The 13,680-nt window shown below is 37.5% G+C and overlaps 1 protein-coding gene across 9 annotated transcripts in view; it reads right to left on the reverse strand.

Annotated features, from left to right (window-relative positions):
* STXBP4 (syntaxin binding protein 4) overlaps positions 1-13,680 on the reverse strand; it is a 76,257-nt gene that overhangs the window by 43,569 nt on the left and 19,008 nt on the right. For all 9 annotated transcript variants that reach the window (XM_037406562.1, XM_037406569.1, XM_037406605.1 and 6 more), the window contains 5 exons: positions 10,899-10,981; positions 10,332-10,428; positions 8,878-8,990; positions 8,132-8,218; positions 6,583-6,648 (listed from right to left, as the gene is read on the reverse strand). In XM_037406562.1, the coding sequence (XP_037262459.1) occupies positions 6,583-6,648; positions 8,132-8,218; positions 8,878-8,990; positions 10,332-10,428; positions 10,899-10,981 (446 nt within the window). The remainder of the gene's footprint in view (positions 1-6,582; positions 6,649-8,131; positions 8,219-8,877; positions 8,991-10,331; positions 10,429-10,898; positions 10,982-13,680) is intronic.

Consider the following 13,680-nt stretch of genomic DNA (forward strand, 5'->3'; position numbering starts at 1 on the left):
AATGAAAGGCTTTATAGAAATGCATCTGATGCTGTTAATCTGCCCCACCGCTTTCATACTAAATACTTCAATGCGGGATTATTTCATTTTTTTATTATTACTGCCTGAATTCACATTCAATTCAGAGTTTGCACATCATGTAGCTGGACTTCTAATGCAAGTATTCAGTTCACACTCTTCTCAAAAAAAGTGCTGGTTTTTATTTTTCTGTCTAGTTCCTGCTGTTATATCGTTATTCTGTATTGTGACAAGAGAGTGTTAGATAAGATTTATATACAAATATTATATGGAAAACAGGAAATGAGAAACTGTTAGCTTTTAATTCAGCTAAAGTAATCCCTAAAGGTCATAAAATCTGATTTTGAGAAGGATATTCCTTAGTACATTTTAGTACTGAATATTAATTCAAGTTAATTTTGATTTGTACATTTAGAAAGTCAAACTAAAGGTCTGGACAACATATGAATTTACACTAGGAAAAAAACCAAACAAACTGTTCATCAAAAATGTAGACATACAGGCTCACTGGCACCAAAACCAACAAACATCTTTCCCGTTAGCTTTTTATTAATCTGCGGAAAAAGACTGTGTATTAATTTCCTGAATCATAGAAGTTATAAGCTTTAAATACAGAAATTCATAGAGCTAGAAATTCTTTGTACAAATTTTTCAGCTAAGGATACTTAGACTATTCCTAGTCAACCTATCATGTCTTATAATTATATCCTGGTTGGGAATGGAAACAGAGGGGAAACAGGAAGGGGTAGAGGAGAAATAGACTATGAATCTAGAAGTAGGAAATAACTTTCTAGAAACCAGATTGAAATCACTGTTTCAATGAAATGACCAAATATTCCCATTCTTGTGGAAGAATTGTTATATAGTATTTAACAGGTGTCAAAATATAAATGCCTAGAGAGTTAGTCAAGCTTACAAAAGCAGATCCAATTCTATTATTTCCTAACTTGGAAGTATTTGTTCTGTGCAATCAACATACTTCAAGTCAGGTTTTCCTATACTTTGTCATAACTTTTTTTTTTTTTTGGTAAAATGAAATGACCTACCAATCTCAGTTTCAGATGAATTTTAAACTGTACACTGTTAGACTTAATAAACAATATATTTTATTTCAGGCCATAAGTAAACTAATCTCAATAACATATATATAGGACACCATCTTCCTTGTATTTGCAATATATTATCAATTTGGGTGATTGCCAGGGAAATTCTGGTCTCTTAGAAAATAAAGCATTAGAAGAAGTAATCACTTCTGTAGCGAACAGTTACATCACTAGTGAATACAGATGACATTAATGTTATACAATTTGGAGGTTTTTGTTATGAGAAGAGATACATTTAAACAATCTTTAATTTGACAGCAAGTATAACGTGGTTTTTTTTCCTTTTTTCCTTTTGGAAGCACAAAGCATTAGATGAGCCTATTTCTACATGGCGATCACCTCCACCTGGCAACACGGATTATTCAAAAGCTTGTGGCTGCGTGTCTTTCTGCTATTCAGCTGGTTTGTTTTACAACTGTCTGTCTGCACAGCACTAAAAGAGTGTGAGGGGCCATTACTGAAAGCACTCACTGACAGACCACCAGAACAATCCACCCCTCCTGCAAGTTGCTCATAGCAGTTCTTCTTCCTAGAAACAATTCAGAGAACACAGGGGCTTCTAAGAAGTTGTGAATTTACAAAAGTAGAGGTCAAAATGACTGCCTCTGTAAAGGGAATCTTCTTGCTGCTCTAAGAAACAGTGTGACTCAACAGCAAGAAAAGCCGGGCCCGACCGATACACAGGCTGATTTGGTAGCCTTCCGTAACGGGCTGAAGGTGGGAAAAGGGAGACAAAAGTGAAAAAGATGCTCTGATGTTAAGTTTGAGTAATATAAATGAACACAGAGACTTGAACAAAAGGTGGCATCTTGAAAATGCACACATAGGAATTATTTAAATAAACTGACATCAGAAAAGTCATGGGAAAATTGCTGTAATGAAAAGGTTTTAAAATAAGACCTCCCTGAGATAAAGGTTTAATCTCTTATAATCCAGAATTGCCTTTACTCCTCTACTGGTTTGTTTTTTTTTCAGAAACCCAACTGTTGACTATTAATTTCTCTGTAATAGCAGACTAAGTATGACCAGATTTCAACAGCGAAAGACCTAAAGGAATAATTAACGAACAATGGATTCTTACATTACAATGAAACGATTATCCACACTATAACTGAATTAGCAAAACTTTCTGACAAAGCAGAGCTATTTGCTAGAGCAGGAAGGCACAAAGGGTAACGATACCACCAGGCTTCCCCATTCTACAGTTTCTGGAGCTGGCATTGCAGCAACATGGTGGGCTCTCTTACTCATGCAGGTAAGGGGCCCCTACCAGTGAAGAACAGATGGATAACAGCATGCTTCAGCATGTTCTCTTGTCCCAGTCAACTGCTTGTATGAAATAAGACGCAACAGAAATTGGAATCTGCAGCTGCTAATATTTCATCTACATAAATGCCTGATGGGACGGTTTGTCCTAATCTGGTATGAAGCCACTACAACAAATAAACTGCAGGATGGAAGAGCAAAACTGAATCTTTACAGAATCCATTTCAAGGTACAGGTTTCTTTCAAAGCCAGGTTCTGTTACTTCCTTGGATAAATTCAAGTCTCAGGAGACTGTTTTATCCAAGTAATATTCCAGCCACAACAAGAACCAGAACAAAGATATTCCTTTAAACTACATGAAAAATCGTAGTTACAATTCAATTATGTTTATTCATTAATTCTCCAGAAATTGTTTGCAAAAACATTCTTTAGAAGAACTTAGATTATCTTTACCATATATTAAAATGAAGAAAAAAAAAGCTAATGAAAAAACCCACCCAACCCAATCCTTATTTCAGACAGGGTAAAATAAACTATATTCTGCTTCCAAAATATCAGCCATTCAAGTCCTAGTCTTCAAAGTACCACTTTTCCCCTCAGAAAACATAAGCACAGAATAGCAAATCTTAGCCCAATGGAATATGAAGTCCAGCTGCATAGGATACCACAGTGTCCTATCTTTGTGACCTTCCACATTCACTATGTTTAGCTGAGGTGCTCCAGCTGACAATAACTGCATTAAAAAAGCTCTAGTAAAGAAGACGAGATCATTCAGGCTGGCATGACCCAGGCCATCCAGGCAGCACAGAATACAGTCAAACTCATCCAGGAAGATAGAAGACATCATTACAGATTTCCTCATTCACGGTGTTGACAAGACTTCAAGTACTCAAAAGTGCCTTTCTGTGTTTTGTGCCAATTTCAGCTTCCACATGGTTTCAAAGAAGGCCCAAATCAAAATCTCAAAGTAAAAATATATCAACTAATATATTTTAGTTACCATAGAGCAATATTAGAAAATAATTACTACCTCATTTCAAATTTAACAATATTTCTAATCTTCAGAGTTTATCCTGTTAGCTACTGATTCAAGCACTGTTTAATGGACTGGTACTACCCAAACATGTTCATTAATTGGAATATTTGTACGCCTGTACTAATTAAGCTGCAATCTCTACAATTCACAATTAGTAGACAATAGAAATACCACAAAAGATACTCCAATATATGACTGGTAGTCTATATCCTCATTTGAAACATCGGGGGGTTTTTCAGGAAAGCAGTGATTTTTACAAAATGCTTAAATTGTATTGAATCCAGAAGACCTTCAGCACATAATTAAGCTAGCTTGTTTGTTTACTTTTAAACAGACCAGTAAGGCACAATAATGTACTCATTAACTCATTTCACTAACTTCAGCTCAAGCAGGAATGCACCATCACAAGTTACATAGCAACTTGTACTGTAAGTAGCTTTTTTTAAAAAAGAAACTTTGTATCACCATGAAACTCAGCATCAACATTGGTTCTGAACTACAAAAATAGACACGCAACCCTGGAAAACGCACCAAGTATCAACAGAACTAAAATTTCCATCAAAAGCCTGCTTCTGCCTCCTAAAATAGGTCGCTGTAATTACATATAATTTATGATTTCTCTTTCATTTCACTATGCGGAACCTTTTCAACAGCAGTTCGAGAAGACGCTTGCTACAAAAGCAGAGCATCCCTCCCCCGGGGGTCGCGCGGCTCGGCGGGCCGGCAGCAGCCCCTGACGGCGCCGCGGACAGAACTAAAGGCAGGACGCCCTCGTGCGGCAGCCGCGGGCACTGCTGCCCCGGCACGGGCCGCCGTGCGGACCGCCTGGGCACCAGCCCAGCTGCCCAGCGGGGGCAGCCACGGGGACCCCAAAGAATACCGGGCCCTGGCCACAGCCTGACAGTGGCGGGGGCTGGAAGGGCCCGCTGGAGACCACCCCAGCCCAACCCCCGCCAGGGCAGGCTGCACAGAGTCACCAGAGGAGACGCCACCGCTCTGGGCAGCCTGTGCGGTGCTGTCACCCTCGAGGTCCAGAAGTTCCTCCTCAGATTCAGAGGCAGTCCCTGTGTGGCAGGCGGTGCCCGTTGCCCCTTGTCCTGTCGCTGGGCACCGCTGCGAAGAGCCTGGCCCATCCTCCTGGCACTCGCCCTTAAGATACTTGTTCACATCGGTAAGACCCCCTCCTCCCAGTCCTGCCCTCCCCAAGCAGGCCCAGCTCCCTCAGCCTTTCCTCATCAGGGAGATGTTCCAGTCCCTCCATCATCTTTGTGGTCTCCACTGGACCCCCTCCAACAGTTCCCTGTCTCTCTTGAACTGGGGAGCCCAGCACTGGACACAGCGCTCCAGATGTGGCCTCACCAGGGCAGGGCAGAGGGGGAGGACCACCTCCCTCCACCTGCTGGCCACGCTCCTCCTAATGCACCCCAGGGTCCCACTGGCCTTCCTGGCCCCAAGGGCACGCTGCTGGCCCGTGGGCAACTTGCTGTCCTCCAGCGCTCCCAGGTTCTTCCTCCTCAGAGCAGCCTTCCAGCAGGTGACCCCCAGCTGATACTGGTGCGTGGGGCTGTTCCCCGCCAGGTGCAGGACCTTACACTTGCCTTTGTGGAACTTCATCAGGTTCCTCTCTGCTCGGCTCGGCAGCCTGCCCAGGTCTCGCTGAATGGCAGCGCAGCTCCATCAGCCACTCCTGCCAGCTTTGTATCATCAGCAAACTCACTGAGGGTACGCTCAGTGCCTTCACCCAGTTGAATAAGTTGACAGGACTGGACCCAGAAGTGACCCCGGTACCGATCACAACCCTCTGAGCTCTGCTGTTCAGCCAGTTCTTGGCCCACCTTACTGCCCACTCATCCACACTTCCTGAGCTTACCTAGGAGGACGTGATGGGAGACAGTGTTTAAAAAAAAAACAACAAAACAAACCCAAAAACCCAGCCTTGCTGAGGTCAAGGTAGACAATGTCCACTGCTCTCCCCACATCTACCCAGCCAGTCATGCTATCAGGTCGTCAGGTGTGAGTTCCCCCTGATGTCCATACTGTTTGCATTTCAGGGTTTGTACTTTGCCATAGCTTTAGTCTAGACTGATAGACTGAACAGCTGCTCTAGTCTAGGGCAACAGAATGCACACACATTAGTGAATGCAAACATGACGTGCTCCACTGGAACATCCTTCCAGTTACATTTTACCCAAAAAAGAATCAAATTTATTTTCCTGCTGTGCCACAGCATACAAAGGGCAACATCACAATATTAATGGAAAAAGCTCTCCCTTTCTCAAGCAGCTCTCTTAAATTCAAGGAATAAAAGGTGATAATGAAGGTGTTGAACAAATCTATGTATACAAGTGAAAACATAAACCTAATCTTAATATAACAGTACGCAGAAAGATTCTTAAACTGTATCTTGCATTTTTACATATGACATCTGATGGAACAGATAGCCATGAGAAACTGACAAGGAATACATGTAGCAGTGCAGGAGGAAAGAAAGGTGGCCGGGTCATAGGAAGGAAAGAGCTGACAAGTGGAAGCAGGAAACTGGAAAGTGACTTGGTTTTGAATCCAGGCTATAAATGACATATAACTGGAAATATCCATTACGAGACACAAGAAGGCTCAATTTCATAAGAAACTCTGATTTCTTCTCTCATAATTATAAATAGATATAGAGACAGAAACAAGACATTCCTCAAAAAACACTTACTACCATTTATTCCTGGTAAATACCAGGTAGAGCTGTCAAGTGTGTTTATTTTTTCATACTTGAAACTGGTTGACATAAAGTAGTTAACGTTATGACTGTAGATGAGGCACACTGTTGCCTAAGAACAGCAAAATCACTTCAAGAACACTTATAGACCAGAAAGATAATACTACATTATTATCCAACTTGTCTGATCCAGCTTGTCTTACGGTTCCTACCTCAATTCAGCAGCAGAAAAGTACTATTGCTCTAAAAACTTAAGGATCAGTATTCTCCAATTCTAATCAAAAGCTTTGTAGTAATAAAAGAACCATTTTGTGTTGAAATTAGTGTGAAAGGATAGCCTATACAAGCATCAAGACAGAAAGAAGTGGTCCCTTCTCCCTTGCACAAAAAAAAAGTAAAAAAAAAAAAAAAAAAAAGAATAATTATATTTTTAAGAAACTTCAACATACTTGCTTTACTATTTGTAGCTGCTCTGTTAACTGTTTCTGTAAATTCACAGATTCAGACAATTTTTCCTGTTAAAATAAAAACAAACAACAGAAGAAATAATTAATAATTAGGTCTGAAAGAGTTTTTATTCCTAAACCCCAATTAGCCTTTTTAAAACTACAGGTAGCAATACTTAAACTCTATCAATGTATTTACTGCTTTCTGTACACCTACTACATTTCTAGGCCACAACACGTGTCTGTTACTAATGCTGTATAATCAGAAAACACATATTATTAAAAAAGTTCTGGTGGAAATAATAAATAATCAACAGCTTTTATAAAACCTGTGACAAAACCAAATTTTTTTCTCTAAAGGCTGATTTTTCAGAGTTCATTAATACTGTTTAAGTTTCATGAGCATCTGAGGATTATTTACTGAACTGATTATTTCTGTGATATAAGTAAAATATATATTTTAAGTCTCTTGCTACCTAGCCACTTAAAAGAGCAGAATACAGACATTTCTGCAGCTTTTAACACGCTGCTGTACAATCTAATACACATGTCAAGTTACTGTCAACATTGTGTGTCTGACCTTCCACCCACTTATTTACACCAGACGCCTCTAGGTATACCACTTTCAGAGGTTAAAAGTTCTAACAATTTCAAAAAGATTCTCACGCTGAGTCAGACCAAGGGTATTTCTCACCGAGTATCAAGTACTTGACTGTAGATTAAGGGAAGAGGGTAAGAAATGAGGCAATTACAGATTGATCATTGCCAGTTTTTGGTATCAGCAATTTAGGGGCTCATGATAAGTATTCACTACTTCAGTGTTCAATGTAAATCAATTATTTCATTTCAGTACAAAGTTTTCAGAAGAAGAATATTTGCACAGAATGAAGAATACATTTTTGGGCATGCCAACCTGATGTTTTTGTAATCTATACAAGACAGATTATTTTTTGGACCAGGAGGTAATTTGTAGAATTGCTTGTATCCTGGGATCAATTTTCCTGTTCAAGAACGAGAGCTAGGTATGCTGGATAAAGATTCAGAATTTTTTATCTTTTGGGTTGTCAAAAAAAAATTCAGGAGCATAGGACCATGGTTGTAATGCAGGGTATTAAGAAACAATAAATGTATTTGTTTCTTTAGGTCTTATGTATTTTGTAATATCTGTGAAAATATCTATGAATTTTGAAAACACATTAATTTATCCTCTAGTTCTGACTTCTTGCAAAAGTATTAGCATATGCTTAGACACTGTGGTTACTAGGATCACACATTTCTAAATAAAATTGCTATGCAAATCAGTCACTTCTGCAAATTCACTTTTGTGAAATGCCTTTAAAAATGTGTTAGTACTCAGTATAACAAAATTCACTGTCTCCAGAAATACACTGTACACATACAATCTTCACACATGATTATGACCGTTTGCTCTGCCTTTTTATTTAGTCATTTAAAATGGCATGTAAAATTCAAAAGAAAACCAGTACATTCCTATATACACTCAGAAAGAAACCTGTCTCTTGAACAATTTGAAGGAAATAAAAATTATTACCTTTAATTTACTCATTTCTTTTAAAGCTTCATTTCTTTCTTTCTTAAGTCTTTCCACGTCATCCTCCAAAGAATCACAGGTTACAAACTGTGTATTTAAACACATAAGGTCAGAATGTATTGCTAACTGTATCTTCCATGATCTTTAACATCTTATCTTAAAAGGTCTTGTTAATAAAATGACACGATAATCTTAATTTTAAAATAATTTAAAGCTCTGAAAATACTAAAAATCCTTCAGAAAGTTCTGTCCATCTTATCTTTCAAAGGAATTATTTTTCCTGTTAAAAAGGATTAATAAAAATATTTTTAAAGTACCAGGAATACAATACTAATATCCTGTTTTATTCAGTATTTTAAATAATACCTCATTTTATTTTAGTATTCCTATGCTGCAAATGCTATTTCTTAAAGTCACCTCTAGAATAAAGTGCTTTTCACTGTAGCAGTAGTTTAAATCACTGGGCCCAATAATTGTTTATCACTCGTACCAATATGTATTCCACTAAGAAACCTCAATAAATCACCACTGTCCATACTTACAACAGATTACAACGTAATTATGTGAATTGATTTCTGCAACGTAAGTTGCTTTAAAAAGCTTCACAGAAATGAAGTTATCTTAAAGAACACCATGATATGGAGCTCTTCTAAACATCTGTCCAAGATTTGGAGTAATTGTACATATAATAAGCTCTCCAGTAATCTCCTCCCAACTGTTAAACACTGCACAGGCATATATTTTACCTGTGAATCCAGTAAGCTGGCAATTTCATTGACCCCAAATGTCACAGATTTTTGGTCATCACCTGTTGCATTCAATTGCATAGAGAAGAGATTCCTTGAAACTTCAAAGAAATCTGAAGAACAATTTAGAAGTTCAGTTCAGTAGCAGTATTACAAGATGCAGCACAACTACTAATACTACAATCTATGGCTAGACTTTTATAAATGCAGTATCTGCCCTTCATAAGCTTTCTAGAAGAATATATGAAAAACAAACACATCTCTCTGAACAGAAACTTTTGGTAAAGCTGGTAAGAGTAAGAACAAAAATGTTCAAAACAGTTATTGGGCTGAAATATCCCTGAATCAAGTCCTGAAGGAGAAAAGAAAACAAAAGGGGGTGTGAAGTTCATCTTCAAAGTACATGGTTAGAGATACTCTACATTTGGCAGAGCCGTGTGAAAAAATAAAAAGAAATTTGTACACCTGCCTGCCCTTCTCAATGAATTGACCTTACTAGAGGAGACATAGTGTCTCTGCAGGAAAAAGGAAAAATTGCATGCTAGCTCACAGCTCAGTTTCCTTCGCAGGCTCTTTAAAACCCTGATACACACCTGGTAAAATTGATGTTGATCAAGTTGAAAGTTTTAAATACAAACACTACAGCATTCTCAATCAACATGGCTTGGATTACCTGTTCATTTAGAATGTATACAAAAGAGATCTGCCTCAGTATGACAGAAAAGTAGAAATAAAAATGTCAGTTTGTTTACACCACATAAAATCTGATGGAAGATCCAGTATCTTTCTTGATAAGGTGCTTGAATATCCAGTGTATTTTGGATGGTTAAGTACAAGAAATTATTTTTCATATAATAGTGTTTGATGCTGCTTTTCATAAACTTTAGGAAAAGTGAAGTTTCCATCAGTTTTAGCATCAAAACCAGCATGTCTCACAGTTTATAAGAAATACTCTTACATTGTTAAATGTCAACTACCAAAGTTGTCATAACCAATGCAAGCAACTCATTCCCATCAGAATTAGGTTTAGCTAGAAGAATCATGATGGTCTCCACGCAAATTTTTCTATATTCAATAGTTGAAATGTTCTTGCTTCTCACAAACTAAACAAGTTAAATAATCCATCAGTTTAACTACTTCAAGAAGGCTCTTTAAACATCAGTACTGTCCCAAGTAATATTTGGAACAATTAAAGTACCCTATTGTTAAGGCAAAAATTTAGGAATTTCTGAGCACAAAATCAAAACTTTGTCACGGCTGCTGTTTATTAGATAAATCTGTGATTTGCTTTCCAGTTACTTAGTTTTATACAGTAGAATAAGGTTCTTATCACAAAGTATCATTTTATTTGCTGTAGCAACCCAAGACTGACAGAAAATATATTAATGGTTATTACCTATAATTTCTGTATTGCTACATTTAATTATTTTCCATGGTAATTAACAAATTATTACCTCCAAAAGACACTGTTCCTTTAGAATCTTTCTGAAGTTGCTGCCTTAGGGCTTGCTGCTGTTCATCTGTGGGCTGAATCCCAAGATAATTCAATGCCTGGAAGGAGAAAAGTTATTTTGGAGAAAGGACTAGGGATAATGACTGCAGGGACGTGGGGGAGTAATTAAAGAGCTATACTTCAAAGAGCCTTTGTATCATAGTACACTCTCACTGACAACTTTTATTCCAGAGACGCTCTGTGACTTTTCCTTCTAATTGAGAGATGTTCAGATATTATTTAACCTTGAATACGGATGAGTGTAATAAGCAAAACCCTTTGTCCTTAATAAGTGCATTAAAAAATCCTGAGGGCTGTTCAGATTCCCAGAAGAGTTAATCAGTAATTAGATTAACAAAAACAGTAATTTGCCCAATATAAAAAAAATGAAATATTGGCCTGCAACCTGAAAGAACTATCCAAATAGGAAATGTGGTGCACAATTTGTCAGTCTAGAAATATGCTCCAGATGTTTTACGTGCATTATGAAGGGAAAGAAAGGAAAACGCAAAATACTGTAAGTATTTACCCTTTCCAGCTTTTCTGCTTTGAGACGAATAGTAGAGGTCTTTCCTTGCAGCTCATAATCATCATTCTGGCTGGGGGCAATAGCTAAGAAGAAAAAAATGAAAATTTAACAATGATATTGTTGTAAATACTGCTCTGAAAATTTTGTTCTGAAACTCTGCTCATGAAATGGATGCCAGCTAAATACCCACTTGCCACAAAGAAACGTTAATATTTAGATTGACCTTTTTGATTTGACATAATTGTAATAAACAAAAGTTATGGGTATCTATCACTTAAAACTATTTTTTCACATGAGAAAGTAACAAGTAGCAAATTGACAGAAAAAAACCGTGAATAACTTTAGAGCAATCCATCAAGCATAGGGCTTATACTTGTGATATTTTTCTCGCTGAGATACACAGTTACTCTAGAAACAGAAAGGGAAACACACTTGCAAATTCCTGAAAGACCTTCAAGACACACCCTGAGCATAATAAGGGTTCGCAAAAGCCTACCTAGTGATCTAGCAAACACTGTGGAAAGAGAGGGAACAACCTGGTGCCAGCCAAGGGCTGTGTGGAGGTAGCTTAGACTGAATTCCAGGAGGCTCCTCAGTATTTTTTTCTGGGGAGGAACTCTTCTCCAAGAACTACCATCCATTAAGCCATCATCCATCATCCCCTCTTCTCCAGTCATCACAGTCAAAAATACAAGAAGTTTGCATAATTTTAGCTAATGGCCTTAATAACTTATGACGCATCTATTTTATTTCCAACATACAGAAATGATTAAGCTCAGAAAAGGAAAAGAAGCCAGCTGTACAAAGCAGTCCATAGGCAAGATTTCGGAATAACTGCTTTTTTTTGTGTGTGTGCTTAGTTTTCATGGAACTTGAGAAATGCAGTCCCAGCTTTGCCATGCTTCAGACACACCCATGGATACAACACAAACAGAAGCAACCTTTGGAAGCCATTGATTACAGACAGGAGGCAAAAGGAGCAGTTAACTACCAATTTATTTGGATTTTAGATGTATGTAAATAGAACTTCATTGCTTTTTTTTGCAGAAGAACATGGAATACTTGTTTGCATTCATTATTCAGAAATACTATTTAGATCTTAATTTGTTATTTCATTAATGGACTAGAAAGGTACTGAAACCAAACCCCGTATTTGAAAACTAAAGGATCATGCAGTTTGAGAATCTCTCTAAAGGAACAGAAGGAATTGCACAGAAATCTTCTTTTTTTTTTTTTTTTTTTTGTTTCACAGCATATCTGTTTCCAAGCTCAAAGTAATTTACATTCTCTCTATATGCCAAAAGCATAAACCAAAACATCTTGAAAATCTCTGACACTAACACCTCTCACATGCTATATTAAATTCTGAAGACAGTAGGCTAGAACCTCAGCTGAATTGGCACACTTCCTTCCAATTCAGAATGAAAAAGCCTTGTGTATGAATCTGTGCAAGAATTCCATAAAATTATGCTGATTTTTCTTAGAGCATTTAAAAAACCCCACCATCTAAGAGCTACTTTAATTTTTCAAGGTTATCCTTGAAAAAGGGCAGCATGAGAGAAGCGGCAGCTTTGACTAAGGATGTGCTTAATAAGACTGAAATGAAAAATGACAACAAACAGTACAAACCGGAGCTGCAAGTACTTCTTTCCACTTTACTAGCTACGTTATTCAGGTATGTTAAGAAACTGTGGCCGCCTTGGTCTCTTTAAGCAACGATGAAGCTCCAGTGTATTGCATTATATTAATCAAGAGTCTTGTATTCTGAGTATATTAAAAAATAGCCTTTTGTGTTGTTCCTCTCATTTAGTTGTTGTGTTTTCCATGATCAATACGAAAAACCTGTGTGATCATTAAACTCCAGATGTAATCAATACAACAAACTTTACAGTTTCAAAAGCTCACATTCCAAGAAATGAAGCCTCCAAGAAATGAAGCCAACTGGCCAGATTTGCAATATGGACACTGTTTCATTTAAAATTTGGGTATCTAATACAGTCTGTAACAAATGCAGGTACAACCTAAATAACATCACTGGAGCAACATCTAGAATGAATGAGATCCTGTACGTTTGTCCCTCCTCAGCACATTATACGTCAAGTTGAGAAGCACAGGTTATGCTTACTCACTACTGCCTGAAGAATAGTCTTCATACAGAAACAGAACAGCATCAGTTAATCGTACTGTGTCAATTGAGACTTATTACTATGTTAGACTACTGCATTTTCACTGTTTATAAATACAATGCATATTTGTTTCCCAAAGGAATTACAATTGTTTAGTTCAGATTTGGTTCTGACCAAATTCCACAACCTATGTTTTTCCTCAGTGTTGTTTCCAAAATAGGTATTTAGAGATATGGTCAAGTGACTATTGTCTTTGTTTGAATGTCATGACTCTCAAATAGAAATATACACATATATATTCTTTTTCTGATTAATTGAAAAACTGTGAAAAAGAGGTCTGCATGTTATTTCTATCCTTCCAATATGCTGCCCTAATTTAAAAAAAGAAGTGCAAGCAGTATACATCCACAGAATTTCATCAAATCAAGAAAGCACAGTTTCCACGGCAACCTAATTTTGATCTATATGTGAGTCTTCATTAGCTGGTTTCTACTGAGTCTATTATTATTACCGCTGTATAGCAAACGTTGCGATCACTCATTTTTGTTTGGTTTCAGCTGTTTGTTAAAGACAATGCAAATTACATTTGACAGAAGCTACTAAACAATCCATTGACCCCAGTTCTTTACTTAGTACTACAAAAATAGAGCAATATT

The sequence above is a fragment of the Falco rusticolus genome, chromosome 1 (genome assembly GCF_015220075.1).
Source record: "Falco rusticolus isolate bFalRus1 chromosome 1, bFalRus1.pri, whole genome shotgun sequence".
NCBI classification, from domain to species: domain Eukaryota; kingdom Metazoa; phylum Chordata; class Aves; order Falconiformes; family Falconidae; genus Falco; species Falco rusticolus.